The sequence below is a fragment of the Typopeltis vanoorti genome, chromosome 1 (assembly GCF_054136105.1).
Source record: "Typopeltis vanoorti isolate ZY-2024b chromosome 1, IOZ_Tvanoo_1.0, whole genome shotgun sequence".
Lineage (NCBI taxonomy): Eukaryota > Metazoa > Arthropoda > Arachnida > Uropygi > Thelyphonidae > Typopeltis > Typopeltis vanoorti.
Window position 1 is genome coordinate 167,837,660 of NC_143549.1, and position 20,633 is coordinate 167,858,292.

Sequence of the window (20,633 nt, forward strand, 5' to 3'; positions counted from 1 at the left end):
AACAAGAATAAAACTGATTTTGTGCATTTTGTTACTATGCATGAGACTTGGATTCACCATTATGCACCAGAATCCAAATAGCAGTCAAAACAGTGGGCAGAAGCTGGTTGTTCAGCACCAAAGAAGGCAAAGGCAGTTCCAATAGCAGGAAAGTTCATGGCATTGGTGTTTTGGGGTGGTAAAGGCATTTTGTTTATTAATTATCTTGAAAAGGGTAAAACAATAACTGGGGAATATTATTCCGATCTTTTAACCAGACTAGACGAAAAAATTCATGAGAAAAGACCCGGTTTGCAGAAGAAAAAAATCATCTTTCATCAGGACAATGCACCTGCCCACAAAGGTGTTTTGGCAATTGGAAAATTAAGGGATCTGAACTATGAATTGTTGGAACATCCACCCTATTCCACAGATTTGGCTCCCTCTGACTTCTGTCTCTTCCCAAAACTAACACTCTTCCTCGCTATTCAGCGTTTTACTTCAAATCAAGAGGTGATTGCAGCTGTAGAGGGGTATTTTGCAGATCTTACTGAGAATCAGTACAGGGATGGGATAATTGTGTTGGAGCATTGCTGAAATAAATGTAGTAGTCTTAAGGGAGATTATAATGAAAAATAAAAATAATTTTAAAATTAAAAATTTGTTTTTTCATTGTTAGGATGAGAATTTTTCAGACCACCCTCGTACTATAGGTTAAACAGTAACTTCTTATATATTAAATGATATAGGTTAAAACACTTCTCATATTTGGGATTACTATTAAACTTTTTTATAAAAAATTAATTACTCAAACAAGAGTAGGCTCTGGTAACCTTTTCACAATGAATGCTGAATGCCATATGAATTTAAGAGGGGACTTGCCCATTTCTCTTTAATATTATACCTTTAATATGGAAAATCGGTTTTGCTTCAAGAAATAGAGAGCTACAGTCCAGAAAAGGCAGCCATCTTCGTCTCCAAATAATCTATATAAAATAAAAGAAATACTTTTTAACTTCTATGAATGAAAGATTGTCATTTCTAAAGACTTGAAGTTTATGTAAAGCTCATATAAATGAAATAATATGTTTATTTTGTTTTCATGGGTATTTATGAATGAGTGCTACATGGGATAACTAATGTGACTACACCTGCCAAACCAACACCTTACTGGTTCTATATCCATTTCATTTGTTTCAGCATTTTCACTCTCTAAATGCAGAGTATAAATGTGTACTAGATAGTACACAAGCGCAAGATGTAAAACATTTTTAATCAAATATCATGCTACTGTTAATGTATCACACTGTGTAAATCTGTAAGCAAAGGAGATGGATTGAATAACTTCTAAATCAGAATGCATTTCTTATTATTAATAATTTGTCCTATTAAACTTCATGAAGAATTTTCAGTCAAGTTTTACAGCTATCTTTGATGCATAGAAACAAATACTTTGAAAGATGGAAGCACTGAAGTATAATTAACAGAACAAATTATTAATAATGAGAAATATATTCTGAATTCTCAGCATCACTGTCAATATCAACATGCAAATAAAATCCAATCCATATCACCAATAATCATATTAGCATTCAATGTTAACTTACTGTAGTATTAATTAAATTTTAGTATATATTCCATATTTTAGATATTTAGCTTCTGTAACATAAATATGGTCAAGAAAATAGACTAAAAATTCCATATATTAAACTGTTTTCCCCTAAGTTTATTCAATGGTTCTAAAAATGCTGAAACATAATGAACAAGCCTATAATAAAAGTGTCATTTTTAATTTTTCACAAGTTATCCCACATAGCCTTCCTTTTTTAAAGTAAGATAATTCCTATAAGAACAAGATTATTTTACGTTATGAGTTTCTATAGAAATAGTTTCATAAATATACATTTTATGAGGGTTTTAATATACATTTCTACAACAAAAAGACTGGTTATCAATAATGTCACTGGTAGAAAGTCATGGTAAAATTTCATTATTTTTATTTGGACATTTCCATGGCTCATCATGGGAGGCCCACACAATACCTATTCTACTTTTTCTTAAACTCATTCAATATCATTCCCAATTTCCTCTGGCAGCCCATTCTGTTGGTTGACAGAATGGGTTAAAAAATAATGAACACCAGTTTTAATGTGGCATTATGTAATAAACATGCATTCTGGGATTAAAATATTACAAGCTTTGTACTACACTGATGGAATTATACTCAATGAAACTGATGTCATGGTGGATTATGGAACTGAAGTTCAGAGGCCACATGCAAAAGTGAGCAGTTCATAGGATTACTTAGTTGTTGAAAAACACACTAATATATAGTAATAAAAAAAATAACCATTCCCCTTTATAAAACTTTAATACAGTCACATCTGGATAACTGTGTGCATATTGCCTGGGTTTCTGGGGGTGAGGAAGTGGTGTAGAGGATCCATAGGCGAGTGACCATGATGGAAAGTAGTCTGTGGAATGCTACTTATGAGGGTAGATTAAGTTCATGGGTCGCAGAAGTTAGTTGATAGGTGGAATAGAGGACACACATTGATGATTATTATTATTATTATTACATGACACCTTCAGGGAGTCCAAAGCCTCATCGAGGGAGAGCACCCACTCTACAACTCTCTGTCTCCACCAACCACAACTAACATCATCATCTACACCAACACTATCTACCACCCACCACCACTAGATTTTCACAGACAATCACAAACATCCATACCCACGGCAGGATTCGAACCCACAGCCTTTTGGCTGTAGTTTTAAGTTACTAAAATGTTTCTATTGTTTAAAAGGATTTTTATAAGATTGATAGAAATTTTCCAGCACTTGGCTAGAGATGCAGAACAAGGAGTTACCCTGAGAAAATGAGTAAGAGTGTGGTTGGCAAAGGCTTCTGGACTGGATTTTTTGCTTAGAGTGGTGAACCAGTGGAACGATTGCTAGAGTGTTTTTTTTTCTGTTGTCTTGTTTGTTTAACATTATTTTATGAAATTTATCACCAATCTTAGTAGTGCTTTCAAATGTTCTTGGCTTCTCCCTTCAACCTCAAAAGGAAATATGAATCTGTATTTGGTAATTCAAAGTATCTTCTTCTTTAGCTTGCTGAGTCTTTAAGATTCTTTGCTGTGAGTACCAATTTCTTCCACTCTTTTGTCTTGAGCCTATTCCAGTCCAGCCCAGGATTCCCATCTGAGTTAAGTCTTTTTGGATGTTATACTCCCATACCTCACTCTTCCTCTAGATTGCTTTCCATCAGGTATCATCTTGAATGATTGTTTAGCCATTCTCTCTTCGCCCATTCATTCCACAAGCCATCTCCACCTGCAAGCTCTGATTTCATCAGACAGAAGTGAAGATCTATAGAGTTCATATAGTTCTTAATTATCTCTTCTTTTTGTCTCATCTGTTGTATTATCTCTTAAAGGTCCAAAGACCTGTAATTAAAATATGCATTCACAGTTAGCTTCACCCTCTCCTCCCCCAGACTAGGGCTCAATGTGTTTTAATTTCTCAAAATGAACATCTGACAGTTGGTAAGAATTAGTATTTCAAGTTTCAACTTTTACCAGCCCAAAAGAAAATTCACAAGGACATTTGAACTGTTAATAAAAGGAAGTTCTCCAAGTCTCTGCCATCTCCCATCACCTCCTTAGGCCAATATTTTTAAACATCTCTTCAAAATACACACGGAGATGAAGTGTTATACTGTAAAACTTCAGTATCCACAGAAAATTCCCTAGAATTATTTTCTAAAGAATGTCATGCTATTAATATAAGAAAAACGGATTTTAAGGACATTAAAAGAAAGAACCAACTGAAATAAACCATTTACATTAATCCTTTAACAGGAATCAAGGATTAATTCTGCATAACGAAGTTACTGATCTGATCGCTAAATACTACAGACTAGTTATGCTAACAGTCACAAAGTCTATCAGATAGCAGGTGACAAAAGCTCAGTGTGCAACATGTCTCATTCTTTCATATTATAGTTTAATTAGCAGCACAGCTAGGCATTTAACATGCTTGGTAAATTTGTAGCTAAGCATGCCTCTTATAATGTGACAATTTTGATAACTTGTGAAATATCATGACACTGGTAACTGCCCCATTACCAAGCTTTCTCCTGACTCTGGTGTTAATGGTTCAGTTTTAGTTTAAGCTGTTCTCTGCATTATATTCAGTTATGGGTAGTGAAACTTGTCAGTCATCTTATTATTTTTAATTTTTACAGTATACAGGCAGCCCTCTGTTTACGACGCTTCAATTTACGCTGATTCATAATAACACTGGATGCCTGCGCGTGTTTTCTTACTGTAGTGCGGTCTGACTGAGAAACGACGCTAGCAGGCACTCTAGTGTTTGAATGTTTACCAAGCTACTAACGTATATGTATCAAACCTAGTTTTACTGTTGAATCTACCTAATTGTTCTATTTAATTTTTTTTTATATACATACATATTTAAATTGATAAAGTACATAGTTACATACCATGTCTGATAAAAGAAGCGCAGAAAAGTTAGAAGAACTTAGTGTTAAGAACGCTCAGAAATCAATCACACTTGAAAAGAAGATGGAGGTGATTCGAAGAATGGAAGGTGTCTGCCCATCTTGTTAATTAATGTGAAAGGATTAGAGTAAGAACACCATTGGATGTGAAGGTTGTTTGCATGCCCCAAACACATCGCTTTTGTAACCGATGGATCAGGGGATTATATCAATCTTCAAAGCCTATTACCTCCGTAGAAGTATGAACTTACTTCAATCGACTGTTACTACAATTATGAAAAATGCAGATAGAATAAAACAGTCTGTGCAACAATCTACAGCAGTACTAAATGAAAAACATGTAAGTTATAGTAGGGATAAACTTCATGAAAAAATTATTATCATTATGGGTGGATGACTTGAATCAGGAAAACATTCCTCTGATGCAGCCTGTTATAACTGAGAAAGCAAAAACAATTTTTGAGGATCTTTAAAAGACAGATGGAGGCAAAGAAACATTTTTAGGAAGCAAAGGTTGGTTCATGAGATTTAAGTCTCGAAGTGTCATACTGTGAAATTATGTGGTGAGGCGGCAAGTGCAGATGTTGCGGCAGAGGCTGCTTTTCTTAAGAATTTCAAGACTGTGTAGAACAAGGAAGTTATCCTCCTGATCTCATTTTTAATGTTGATGAGACTAGGTTCTACTGAAAAAAATTGCCATCATGCACCTTCATTTCCTGTGAAGAATGTTCTGCTCCACGTTTTAAAGCTGCAAAAGATAGACTTATGCTTTCGTTGGGTGCAAATGTCTCTGGAACTTTGAAGCTTAAACCAATGTTGGTATACCATTCAGAGACACCATGTGCCTTCAAGGGTCTAAAAGCCATGCTGCCAGTCTATTGGAAATGGAACAAGAAAGCTTGGGTTACACAAGATGTTTTTATAGATTGGTACACAAATTATTTTGTCCTGTTGTGCTTCACTTCTGTAAAGAAAATGATTTGCCAGCCAAGGCATTGCTTCCCTTGGATAATGCCCATGGACATCCTCAAAACCTTGCTGAAGTAAGAACACCATTGGATGTGAAGGTTTTTTACGTGTCCCAAACAAGTCACTTTTGCAACTGATGGATCAGGGGATTATATCAATCTTCAAAGCCTATTACCTCCGTATAACATTTATGGAAATGGTAAGAGTCTTGGACACTTCAGGAAAAACTATTAAAGACTATTGATGGCCATTCGATATTTTGAAGGGCATTAACAACATCAAGGCAGCTTGAAACGAAGTGTCAGCAAAGTGCTTAAAAGGAGCATGGCGAAAACTTCTTCCTGCATTTATTATTATTATTATTATTATTAAACAAGACCTCATGGAGTCAAAGACTCATCTAGGAGGTCCTTTTATCTCACACACATCTCATCATACCGGGTCTTAAACACATTCAAACTCCTTGCAGACACCACACTCTCAGGCAAGGCATTCCAATCATTCACAACTCTGCACGAAAAAAATCCTGCCTCTCACTCCCCTACTCACACCCTCTTTATACAGTTTCCAGGCATGACCTCTGGTTCTCCCCTGATCTCCCACTATTCTCTGTAGAACTTCTCCACCATTGATCCTATAACAACCCCTTACCAACTTGTAGGTCTCTATCATATCTCCCCTCTTCCTTCTCTCCACTAGACTCTGCAAATTACATCTTTTCAATCTTTCCTCATACTCGACATTCCAGAGGTCAGAAACTACCTTAGTCAGTCGCCTTTGGACCCTTTCCAACATCTCTTCATCCTTCTGAAAACCAGGTGACCAAATCTGGGCACAATAGTCCATGTGTGGCCTAATCAAAGCCTTATACAATGGAACAAGAATCTCCCTACTTCTACACGTCAGTGTCCTCCTCATCATTCCCAGAAGTCTTTGTGTTGTCTTCACAATTTTGGCGATGTGTCCCCTAAATTTTAGATCCTTATCCACTATCACTCCCAGATCTCTTATTTTCTCTACTTCCAACAATATATTCTTACCAAGCATAAATTCTGCATCCCATCTTTGTTTTCCAAATTTTAAAACCTTACATTTTGCAACATTGAACTCACATCCCCATTTGCTTGCCCAATCACTCAATTTATTCAAGTCTTCTTGCAAGACCACAACATCTTCACTACTCTTTATGGTTCGTCCCAACTTTGCATCATCTGCAAACAACTGAATATCTCCATCCAAATCTTTGCCAATATCATTAATATACAAGTTAAATAGTAATGGCCCTAAAACAGATCCCCGAGGCACTCCACTAGTGACTTTCCTTTTCCTGGATATTGCACCCCCATACACAACTTGTTGATACCTATCAGATAGCCAGTCTCCAATCCAATGCACTAATCTAATATCCAACCCCATCTGCTCTAGTTTGACTGTCAACTTATCATGAGGTACTCTATCAAAAGCTTTTGCAAAATCCAAATATATTACTGTGTATCCTTCTCCTCTGTCCAAGGAAGCAGTCACTTTATTGTAATAAGTAAGTAGATTACTAAAACACGACCTCCCTTTAGCAAATCCATGCTGTCCATCAAAGATTATACCATTGTTGTCAACCCAACTCTGGATCCTAGTTCTCACAAGCTTCTCCAACAACTTAACCACAACACCTGACACACAGATAGGCCTATAGTTTGATGCTTGAGTTCGATCACCTCCTTTATGAAGTGGCACAATCTTGCCCTCCTTCCACTCTTTAGGGATTTGACCAAGTGCAAGACTCGTATTAAAAAAATATGTCAAGGCAGGTGTCAACTCTCTGGCACATTCCTTCAGAATACGCGGTGATATATTATTAAGTCCCACAGCCTTATTTACATCTAGTTTACTCAACTCCCCAAACACCTCTTCCTCACTTACAGTCAGTCTCTCCTCCCCATCATCAACTGCTCTTAATCTCTCCATGAAGTCACATTCACAAGATTGAAAGATCTTTATGAACTGTTCATTAAGTATCTCCACCACACATTCTGCAACAGCTGTCTTTATACCATTTCCTCCAATCAATGTCATCCTTCCATAATCATTTTTCTTTTGCTGGCTACATATCGAAAGAACTCCCTGGGATTTATGCACAACTTCGAGAAATTAGAGCAAGAGGAGAATGTTATTGAAGACGTTACCAAGCTTGCGCGAGAAGGGATTGGATGATATTACAGCTGAAGATGTGACAGAAGTCTTAGAGAGTCATGATAAACCGCTTTCCAATGAAGACTCAAAAGAATTACCAAACAATTAAGACAACATCCAAAGGAGGAGAAAGAAAACGAAGAAGGTCATCTGAGAGATATAAAAACAGCCGATTTACAGCGTATCCTTGCAAGCATAGAGAGTTATACGAAATATATAGAAGTTATATGAAATGGACCACGTTTGGGAATGGAGTGCAAATGTAAAAAGGAGTGTAATCGCATTTATTCGACCTTACACTGAACTCCTTAAAGAAAGAAAAAGAAAATCTAGGCAGTTAACACTGGATACTTTTTTCAAAAAAAAAAAAAAAAAAAAAAAAAAATGCAGGTGATTCAAAACCAGGAACTTCAACATAGAAATATGTAATATCTTTTCAAAGTTTCATATTTTTTGTGTATAATTTTGTTTTAGTCATTCATAATTTTATTTTAACAAATATATATGTATGTATTATCAAAGCTTTAAATATAATAATGTTACACATACTTCATGTGCATATTTAACAACTGCATGGAAAATAACTTTGTACCTCCCATTAAAATTGGGCTTGTTTTATGCAATTCAGTTTACGCCTGTTTTTTTTCAGGAACGGAAGTGAGGCATAAATAAACCAAGGGCTGCCTGTACTTTTAATGATGTTAAAAGCTCAGTTCTTATTGTATTAATATTTCCTATAATGTTTCAAATGAAGAGAGTGTGCAAGTTTAAATAAAAGTATGAGTAATAAAAAATGCCCCCCCCCCCCCCCCCCCACACACACACAAAAAAAATATGCTGCTTCAGTATTAAAACTGTATTTAATATTCTGGAGATGAAAATCTGATATTTATCTTGAGTGCTTCCCCCTCCCTGTCCTGATCATCTTGGATCACTTCTCTTCAAAAGGTATACAGAGACAGTGAATATGAAGTCATACTGCAAATCTTTTGGATCCACAAACACTTTCCTAGGATGCCTGAATGGAAGTGTGCATGTGTGTGTGAGAGAGAGAGAGAGACAGAGAGAATAAAAATATGAATCAAATATAGTTGAATTTGTTCACATTAAGTTTTAAACCCTCCTTACATACTCTTCCATAATATCATCCTGTAAAGAATTCAGATTATTAGAACCAACTACTCTGCACAACTTTACATCAACGAATAGAGAAATTTGACTCTTAATATCTGAAATCTAGACATTCATGTTATATTAAACAACACATCCTAACAATAAACCCTATGGTGCTTTGCTCCTAAAAAACAGGCCATTTAAAGCTCTTCTCTGAAAACTACTTCCTGTTGTCTATTGGTCAACTAATTTCTTAGCCATTTCACTAGATGATTACATATTTGGTAAATTTTGATCAGCAGGCTCTTGTGTGGAATTCTATCAAAGGTTTTGCTAAAATCCAAATAAATTACATCATACTCATGGACTTGGCCTCTTTCTCCAGTGACTTCATCATGAAAAGTAAGCAGATTTTTCATAATTTCTCCTTAATGAAAAAAAACCATGATGTGGAATGTTCAACAAGTGCTTCTTAAGATATGATTCCTAATTAATTTTTCCATTGTCTTTTACACCAAGAACATTCACTGGTATATATTCTCTACTTTATGTGATGAACCACTGTTATGAATTGGAATAACTCTTGCAAACTTTCAATCAGAAAAAAACATTCCCAACTCGATCCAATTTAATCTATATAATTTTGCATCGCCGAAATGAAGCCTTTTGGCTCTTTATTTTAGTATTTGTAAATATATAAATTTGTAAATATTTGCAAGTCTTCAGGACCATTTAACAAAATTGAATAATCTGTAATAAATTTGGTATTGTAGTAATAAAAGGGACAAAAACCTGTGAAAATAGCCAAAACACTACACAAGCAATATGAAAAAATCTTGCTTATAACATCTGAAAGTTGGGTTGGAAATAAAATAGTTAATTTAAGACTTAGGATACAGATGAGGTTTGAAAAAATTAGGGGTGTGAACAGATGGAAATGAATGCAAAATTATTTTTAAAATGAACATAGAAGAAAGGAACTTGAGATCAACATTGCAGAACATGTGAGCCAAGCTAACATCATAAGGTGGACTGTCACATAAACAGAATGGAAATAATTAGTAAAGCAAATGTTTGATGCCAGGAAAAAAGATACACACAAAGATTAAAATTTATGTAGACTGATATAGAAATACAATACTGAAAACTTAATATTGGTTATAAATTAAATTAAAAATGCCAAGAAATTATATTCTCTATTCTGTGTAATCAAGTGTGTACTCTGGCTCCCACTAATGAGACCTTAAGAAAGGTCGAAACTGGTCTGGATAATGGCTCCTTCCATAATGCAAAGCATTATCGAAGGAATTATGGAATATGCAATATTCCATCATTATGGAATATTGCAGCAAATAATGTGAAGTCATTTGTTCTATATATAAATAGCCTAATTGTGAAGATACTTCATACATGAATTTTGTTTGCTTACATTTCGATAAAGGATTAAACATGAATATCATTTCTTGGCATTTTAAATTTAATTTATAACCAAGTGAAAAAACTTTCTATAAGTAGCTCTAATCCAGAATATTTTCAATATTAAGGAACTACACCTTTTCACTACTTGTATATGGGAAATATATGAATTCTGCATTACTTCAACCTTGGTACTTTTTCCACATCTGGGTATTGGCCTTTTTCATAATGCATAGCATTATACACACACAAAAGAATGGGTGCTTCGTATTGTGGGACACTAAGCAGCCCAGTTGTGAAGATACTTCATGCTCAAACTTTGTGTGTTTATATCTGGATAAAGGATCAAACAAGAATATCATTCCTTAGCATTTTTAATTTAATAACACATAATTTTGGGAAAACACTGTTGGTAGTAATAATTAAACTTTATTATGTAGAACTATCACAGTATTCTATGTACTCTGAATGTAGATATGTATCAGGGATTTGATGATGATGAATGTGGTATGAAAATCAATAATAAAAAAAATTCAAGCTATAAAGAAACTTACATTTTGAATGTATAGAATCGTTTTTTTTCTCTTTTAACTATTATGTTTAATGAAAATGATAAATTAAGTATAGAAATAGATATGTACAACTAGAATGGGGAGCCAACTGAATACATTCATATTGAACAAGAAAGAAATCAGTCCAGACTCCAAATTAACAAATTAAACTGTCCCAAATTAGATGATAGATAGATATAGAGCTCAAAATAAAATAGCTGTTCAGTTTTTTGTTGGAGACCATCAATGGCAAAACCATTTAATGAATGAAGGTTACAAATGGCATTATTATTCTTCATGAATAGATAAGTCAATCTAAGATGATAAAGGCACTTAAAACAAAATGGAAGATGAAAGATTTGTAAAATAAGTGTTCAAAGTAAAAATTACAGGACAAAAAAGGAACCCAGAAAAAAAACTAAGATATAGATAATCATATGCAGTTAAAAATGTAACAGCTGATGACATTATAACACTGTAATTAATTCTCTCAGTAGTGTTGCATTTCAGTATATAAACGTCTTTAGTGGAAAGCATGCAGATCAACTATCCAACTTTTCCCAGTTCAAGTGTAGCTTATATGTTTCACACACATTCACCAGCCAAATGATAATTGTTTTGATAACTGAACAGTACATCACAAAAATTTCAAAGGGAGATCTGTCTCCATTCTTAGAAAGTAGTTGAACATGGGACAATTTCCAGGATACATTAAATATCAGTGGAATAATCAGCAGGGTATCACTGGGGCTCTGTACATGAGTCACCTGCTTAATTTTTACATTAATGATACTGGAAATGATTTTTCCCTTTTTTGGAAGGTGGGGGGGGGGGGTATATTATATCCAGTTGTTAAACTAGTATGAGAAGTGCAACAGTAAGATTTAAACATACTGGCAGTTTCACCAAAGAATAAGGTTACCAGTTCAACATGACATAGGCTATGCATGGAGTGAATTAAAAAAGGAACAATACAGGAAACTGTTGAGACTAGATATCGCCCACAAATCCCTCAAGTTCAGAGGTGTGTTTACTGCATAAAAGCAAACAAGACAGCCTTCAAGGCTCACCTGAACGTTAAAGAACACAATGACAAGTAGAGATAAGATTATTATTCCTTTTTTTTTTTTTTTAAGGCTATGATACTCTGATAAGTGCATCAAATTAGATTCATGAGTTTCTAAGGGATGTGACCAAGAGGATACAGAGTTGAGTGACCAAAATGGTGACTGATTTATGAAGTACTTCCTATGAAAATAAGCTGGTTTCTCATGTTGATGTTTAGTGGAGAAAACAATTACTCTTTCTGGAAATAACAATTAACTAACTAAATTTATTTAGCTAACAAGATTATTATGCCAATATTTTGCCTTGGTCAACAAGGCATCTTCATGGGCACAAAGAAATATACTAGGCATGTGTACGCAAGTACACCAAGAGAAGGCAAACTATAGGATACTGCCTTTCACAGAATCTGTGAAAGGCAGGATGCTGGAATCTTACCAAAGGTCTCCATTTCAGAGATTTTTTGGTAAAGCAAGGCAACCAAATTTTTAAGATTTAAAAAATATTGAAGTGGTGTAGCTGATTCCAGAAATAACAGCTGTAGTGTAGATAATGGACACAGTTTCTATGTTCCCTCAGTTTCTCCATCTTGCCGGCATACTGTATACCGGCAAGAAGAAATTCCAGATGTGACTGAAATTATCTATATTCTGGTAGTTCATGGGTAGGTGGTTGATGATGACAACAATGCATGACATTCATACCTGTTCAGTGCAGGTGAAAAAAATGAAGTGAAATGTAATAATAAATCTAGTAATAAATATTACAAATCTACAGAATAGTAACAAATTTGATAATAAGGAAGGTATTTATGTATACCGTTTTTAACATAATTTAAAACTATAATTTAAAAAAAAATGACAAAACAAAAAAACAAAGAAAATATATACAATTAACTTTTACTTAAAATAGTGTTTATTACCTAGAAACATGAAGACATCTCTCAGCTATTCCAAAAGGAGAGAGCGGAAGAAATTTTTTTGTAGCACCATCTATAGATTTTATCAATTCTTCAACTAATGCCAGCTCTTCAGTAGTAAAATCTGCTTCATTGTTAATAGCAAAAGCATATTTCTGTTCCCAAGGCTGGTGTATAAAAATTGATTGCAGATGCAAAGCAACTTTGGCAGACAAAATGTATGGACAAAATGGATACTCTAACAGAAAACATAAAAGATGCTATATCAAAATACAGGTTTTTAATTTTTAAATAATAGTAACAACATTAATAATAATAATTAAAAAAACTTTATTAATTGAAAATATGCTGAGCTATTAGCTCAGCATATTTTCAATTAATTGCTAATGCTGAATAAAAAAGAGTATCAGTAGACTAGAATCATTATTTTAGAGTCCCCAGCTTGGTAATGATAATGCCTTTTGGTTGGAAAAACCTAGGTTTCATTCACATCTAGGATGTGAAGAATCTTTGTGAGGGATTTTCAATGAAAGGCAAGTTTAGACAGTTTCAAATGGAAGTAGTCAAGTACTTCCTCCTGCAGAACAGGAAAGCATGCTGTTTTGCAGGAGGACATGCAAAACATGTCCTCCACCACATGGTTTGGTGATATTAGTAAGAGGTCCAGTAAAATAAATAAACTTAACACATTTTTTAACCTCCCTACTGTCAAAAGCAACTTTCTGTCTTTTATCACGCATTACCCTACTCTGTTTTTAATCCCTTAATGATAGAAGCAGCATCACCATCAACAATGATGGTGATGCTGCTTCTGTCAAAGATGTCAAAGATGTCACCATCAACAATGATGGTGACATCTTTGACATCCACATCGATATGTGTTATTTTCAGATGCAAGGTGTTTGATAATTGAAGTTTATTTTGAAATTTGTTTTTAATTCCTATCATTGCTGAAAATCCAACTTCACATATGCATGAAGTAGTAAAAGGAAGCACCATTCTTAAAGCTGTGGTAGAAAGAGACCAACCCAAAATCAACTTGAGACCCACACTTTGGGAATCTCTGTTCTAAGACACTTCTTGACTGAATCAATCCACTGAGACCTTACTATTCATCCTGGTCTTTTTCCTGACATCTTGGCATCAAAAACCTGTTTTGTTAACTTTTCCTCTCCCATTCTGTTCAAGTGATAATCCATAATTTATCCATACCAACTTGGATTAGCCCTGCTCATGCATTCTTGAATGCAAACAATGTCAAGTTCCTCCATAATGTTTTCATTTTTAATATGATTCTGCCACTGATGCCATCTGTTCAGGCATTAACGTATTAAATGCAGTGAAGCTGTGACCTTTGAGATGATATAAATTTTACTCTTAATTCCCTGTAACAGAAATTGTTATTTAATATTTAATTTAATGTTTTGCTTTACATTTTATTTGCTTGTTTGCAAGAGATGTAAAAATGAACCATGTGTTAAGGTTTAAGTGCTGGGAGAAACTCATGTTAGAGGCTTAATGGGGTGAAACAACACTGAGAAAGGATTAAAATTATTTAATTCTCCCAATATTTTGTCTATCACTGAGACATCTTCAAGGAGCACAATATGAGATTTGTAACAGACAAAGGCAACACAAATAAGTGAAACACATGGACAAAAGACTAGAGCCCTAACTAGGTGAGAAACCTGTTGGTGGCCTAGGATATAAAATGAGATCTTGAGGTATTAAAAGGGTTTCTCATAACTTGGGAAGTTTAATGCAACTATATTTATTTAAAGTAGGCTGATTTTTGAGAGCAGCAGATTCCAAAAATAGTCTTTTCCAACTGATTCTATGAACTGTATCTAAAGCATGGTCTGCAAGGCTTGATTGACCAGTCATGACTGCAGATGTATTTTTCGTGTTCGTCCATGCAGATGTTGGCTGATATCTCTGTCTGCCCATAGTAAGCCAACTTGCAGAAACATGGCACTTTATATATATACTCCAGGCACAGAGAGAGGAGAAGGGAGCTCACCTTTAGTAAAATGTATAAGTCGTAGCAAGCTTTTGGTGTGGCTTGAAAACTGTGCAGAGATTGTATTTTTTTTTTTTTTTTTTTTTTTTTTTTTTTTTTTAAGACTCTGGCTATTTTTCCCTCCTTGCCATTCCATAATGATACTATTATTTTTGATTTGATGATTCTATTATTTATTTCTGTCTTTAGTTTGCCATATTCAGTAAAACCATACCTAAATAGCTGACAATAATATGTAATTTTCAAAATATTCACAAGAGATAAAAATGTTTCACTTTTTGATATATCATCATCATCATCATCACCATTTTCTGATAAGTATCCTTAAGGCTACTGACAGCACTGCATATTATTCACACTGCACATTAAGTTCATATTATTATTAATCTCCTATCAACAATTTTCCTCCAAATTAGTCTATTATTAGCACTCCAATACTGTCATATCTAAGTCAGCGCGGTTAGCCTACTGGCTTTGCGCTTCGCAACCATATGACTGGGGAAGGAGTGTCTCGGGTTCGATTCCCGTCGAAGACATGAGGAATTTGAGGACCTTCCTCAGCCATAGCCAAGTTAGCCGGTCTTGGGCGCAGGCAGTAGGGTTTTTTCCACCAGTTTATCTGGCGTTTTTCATCCTGCAAGCAGGCAAACCGGCCCCGTGAACATACACCTCTACAGCCAAAAATATACTCTCCCCCCCCCACCAGCGGCAGACTAGGCAACAGGTCGGTTGGGAGTGGTACTAACAAGAAAGTCGCATCTAAGTAACACGCGGACCCTGCAGAGGAAGCAGGAATAACGCATAGTGAAAGAAGAAGAAAGAAGAAGAATACTGTCATATCTAACATTTTGTGCTTCTAAGGCACTTCTGACTGAATCAATCCATCAAGACCTTGGTCTTTCCCTGCTGTCAAACACCTGTTTTATTAATCTTTCTTCTCCCATTCAGCATAAACGACCATACCACCTTAGATTAGTTCCGCTCACACATACTTGTATGCTAACAATGTCGGGTTTCTTTCTAATATCTTCATATTATTCTGCCATTGATATCATCTATTCACTCACTTAATTTTCCTTAGAACTCTCAACTTTTTCTCATATTTGTGATCTTTAGTCTTTGATCAAGTGTGTTCTTTCTAACATAACTCTCAGACATATAACTTAAAATGGGTTTGACTACTGTCTAATATAAGTTTATATATTTATTCAACTAACTTCATATCATAATAAATTAATATAAATTAATAAATTCATATAAATTTATTCAACTAACTCTTCATAATACCAACTTTGTTCATTCTACTGTCTGTTTCCAAATTTAATTGTCATCTTCATTAAAAATGTGCCAAGATAGGTGAAATATTTTATTTGTTTTATAGGTTCCCTGAGAATGCAGCTGAAGTTGTCTAGGTTTCTGACTATTTTCATAGTTTTGGTCTTTTATTGCTGATTTTCAACCCAAATTTCTTACAGCAGTTATTCAATTTTAGTTAGAGAATTCTGGAGACTTGATGATACACTCCAAGGAGGGCATCATCGTCTGCATAAAAAAAGGACTAAGCTTGATATCTCTCAATTTTAAGTGCAGAATTATAACTTAAATGTTGACTATGTATTGCTCTGTATAATGTTCCATTTCCTCCAATAAAATTAGTGTTTTGAAAAGCCTTTCTTTGTTGTATGTCTTTTCCTGATTTACAAGGCATAAGTACAGATACTTGTCATATTCCCATGATTTCTCAATTATTTGTTACAAAGTGAAAATCTGATTTTAACAACTTCTGTTTGGCCTGAACCTAGCTTGTTCTTCTCAACGCTTCTCTTCCACAATTTTTTCAATCTCTTTTCAAGTATGCTTACAAACTTCTTACTTGGAACACTTGGTAGAGATATTTCTATCTTTTGCATATTCAGCTTTATTCCCCCTTTTTTTTTATTATAGATGGGAACTATGACAGCTCTATTCCAATCATCTGAAATTTGATATTCTGACTAGGCACACTGAATTATGCAGTGAAGCCATGGAAAAACTTTTATACCTCCATATTTAAGCATTTCTTGTTGAATATCATCTATCTACTTTAGCTGCCTTTTCACATTTCAAGTTTTTGACAGCTTTTTTTTATTTCAAGCATTGATATGTAATCATTATGGAAAATTATGGAGACAACTAAAGTGTTAGAGCAAAACTTCAGTTTAATATAAACCAAAATGAACATTCGACATCTTGACCTTCATATCAAGGTCATCAGCTGGAGCATACACATATATATATACAGAGAAATAAGCTGCACTACACAATCTACATGGTTTGCTAAAGTTACTGACCAACCGTTACAACAATTATTAACCTGACCTCTGGTGAAAAAAAAAACTTTACTACATCAAAGCTAGAGTCTTATTATTATCGATTAGGTTACAAAATTAAATTTGGCTAAAGAGCAACATGTTCATATATATATATATATTAAAAAAAAAAACTGTGATTATACATATAAATTTCAACCAATTGGTATGGAATAGTTTACAATAAAAGCTGGAAATTGCTTAAAGACCTAAAGTATGCTAGATATTAAGTGGGCTGAATATGTGCCACCCAAATTCTTGGGATTTTTATGCCACCATTATTGTTGAGATTAGGGTGGTTAATCAGAATTTCACAGGCTTCTTTAAATTTTCTTTCATACCAGGTTCTTGTATGATGCAAAGAGCAGGTACTTTTCCAATCGATTTGGTGTAGGGTGTTGAGAATGTGTTCTGAGAGGCCTGCTTCACCAAAATTATTATATTCAATGTGTCTTTTGTGTTCTTTTTTATGTATAGGTATTGTATGTACAGTTTTACCAATATAAGGTAATTTAAGGTGCAGTAGATGCAATAAACTCCAGGATGTGCCAATGGGAGGAGAGGATCCTTAGAGGAGTTGAATATGTTTTTTAATTTTATAGGTGGTTTAAAAGTGGCAGTGAGATTATAATAGTGTAGGATTCTATAGATTTTTTCTGATAAACCTTTAATGTATGGGTTGGCTATGGTTTTACTGTAATCTATATTATTTTTTGATGAAGTTTTATGAAGAACTTTATTAATAGTATTTCTGTTACAGTCATTATTTATAAATGTGTTGCTAATAATCTTAAATTCTTGTTTAAGAGCTTGCTGATTAGAGCAAATTGTTATAGCTCTGTTTCTAAGGGTGTTAACAACTCCAAATTTTTGCGATAGGTGGTAATGTGAGTTAGCATGTATATATTGGCCAGTATGTGTCGGTTTGCGGTAAACCGTGAAGGATAGACTGCCTGAGGGAAAAACATGCGACCAGTGTATCCAGGAACAGGAGCGAGTTCTGATTTTCAATTTCGATAGTAAATTGTATGCATTCATGCCATTTGTTCAGGTGGCTAAGGAATGTGCTTAATGTTTGTCGACCATGTGGCCAGATAACGAAAACATTGTAAATGTATCTAAGCCACGCTGCAGGATTTAGAGTAAAGGAATCAAGAGCACTAAAAGTTAGCAAGTTGGGGGGGGGGGGGGGAATAGTGGTGAGCCCATGGTCATGCCTTCTTTTTGTAGGTAAAATTTATTTTGCCACATGAAGTAACCGGAAAGTAGTACGTGGACAAAGAGGGCCGTAATGTTGGACAGAAATGTAGTGCAGCTTGTTTCTCTGTATATACATGTATTCTCCAGATGATGACTTGATATGAGGGTTGAAACGTCTAGTGTTCATTTTGGTTTATATTAAACTAAAGTTTTGCTCTAACACGGTAGTTGTCTCCATAATTTTCCATAATGTATTCTGGACACCGTGTAAGCATGAAAGAATTTGATATGTATATGTATCACTCTTGAAAATTTTCCAATACTGTTCTGTCGTTGCTTGTTTCATTTAAGTTTTTCAAAATAATTACTCCATATATCTAGGATATCCTTATCTTCAGTTTTCCTGTTAAATTTATCATCTTTGATTCCTTTTATAGTACTCTTTCCTCCACTGATAAGCTTTTCCAATAATCTCCATTTTGCCACCTTCCTGATATTCATTTTCTATATACTTGCTGAAGTCTTCCTATGATGACTTTACATTTTAGCTTAGTTTTTACATTACAACTTAGTTCTTACATTTTTCTCTGTATTCTTTTATGGCACCTGCTGACTTATTTGCTAGGAACTTTTAGTATGCTTTCTTCTTGTCCATGACTGCTTTAACATATCTTGGGCCCACCACGGTGTTTTTTTTATTTTATTTTATTTTTTAAAATAAGAATAAGACAAGGACACCACAGTGTTCTTACAGACAATTTCATCACAAAGCCCCAAAGCTGAATCACTGTTTTTTTTAGAGTTTTTCCATTGAGATGCCAATGTTTTCAAACTGTTTTAATTTATTTTTTCTTCAATAATGTTGTATAGTTGAGTCTGCTCTTCATCTGTAAAAGCTGCTCAACTTAAATTCTTTTTAAAACTTTTTTATATCCTGTTCTTTTCAATGTGATGTTTTATCCTACTTAGTACTAAGTGATGGTATCTTCCAATGTTCCAATACCATGTTCCAATGTTTGAACATGATACTGGAACTATCAGGATGCAAACTAGTCATTAGTAATGACTAGTCTGTATCCTGAGCAGAAATTCAGCAGAAACTTAGTTATTAGTAGCTTTGCCCTTTTCTCTAAATTTTCCCAAAACATTCTTACATGCCTGGTGATATTCATCTCCTACTTTTATGTTTAGATCTCTAACAAGGATCATGTTTTCCATTTTCTTTATGTCAGCTCCTTACTCTAATGACTAAAAATTTCTCCACTTCTTTCTTAGGACCATGTGCGAAACCATAGGCAGAAATAAGTTTATCTTCATGTTTGATAAATTAAAGATGCCAAGAGGTTATATTCTTGGTTTAATCCTTTATCCAAGTGTAAGCATGAGCTGCTTGTATATAGAAGCTAATGACTTCATTTAATTGCCTTAGTATCCCATAATGCAATGCATTATACATGTCTGTAAGGATATGTGCATTGCATTATGGGATACTAAGACAACTGATGTGAAGTCATTAGTCTCTATATACAAGAAGCCCAATTGTGAAGCGACTTCATGCACAAACTTTGTTTGTTTACACTTGGATGAAGGATGAAACCAAGAATATAATTTCTTGGCATCTTTAATTTATAGTACGAGGGTGGTCTGTAAAGTTCTCAAAATTATTTTTATTTTTGAACATAATCTCTCTTAAGACTAATACATTTATTCCAGCGATGTTCCCATCCCTGTAGTTGTTCACAGTAAGATCTGCAAAATACCCCTCTACAGCTGCAATCACTCCTTGATTCAAAGAAAAACACTAATCAGCGAGAAAGAGTTTTAGTTTTGGGAAGAGACAGAAGTCAGAGGGAGCCAAATCTGGGGAATAGGGTGGATGTTCCAACAATTTTTTCTTCTGAAAAATTGGTCTTTTCTCAAGAATTTTTTTCATCTAGTCCTGGTTAAAAGATCGGAATAATATTCCCCGATTATTGTTTTACCCTTTTCAAGATAATTAATAAATAAAATGCCTTTAGCATCCCAAAACACTGATGCCATGACTTTAACTGCTGATAGAATCGACTTTGTCTTCTTTGGTGCTGAACAACCAGCCACTGTTTTGACTGCTGTTTGGATTCTGGTGGGTAATGGTGTATTCAAGTCTCATCCATAGTAATAAATCAAAACGCAAAATCATCAATTTTATTCTTGTTAAAAGGTTCCAAGAAAATGTCTCAGCAATTTCATGCACTTTGACTCACCAGTCATCCAATACCATATTGTGCACTTGATCAATTTCTGGTGTTGTTACACTTTTTGGATGTCCTTCACGTGTATCATCTTCAAGGCTGGCGGCCAT

At 34.5% G+C, this 20,633-nt stretch overlaps 1 protein-coding gene across 1 annotated transcript in view; it reads right to left on the reverse strand.

The window, feature by feature from the left end:
• Positions 1–20,633, reverse strand: part of LOC150110628 (WD repeat-containing protein 11-like) — a 355,935-nt gene that overhangs the window by 93,710 nt on the left and 241,592 nt on the right. Inside the window, exons 19-20 of the mRNA XM_090399950.1 lie at positions 12,728–12,962; positions 884–965 (exon numbers count right to left, since the gene is read on the reverse strand). Of these exons, the coding sequence (XP_090256076.1) occupies positions 884–965; positions 12,728–12,962 (317 nt within the window). The remainder of the gene's footprint in view (positions 1–883; positions 966–12,727; positions 12,963–20,633) is intronic.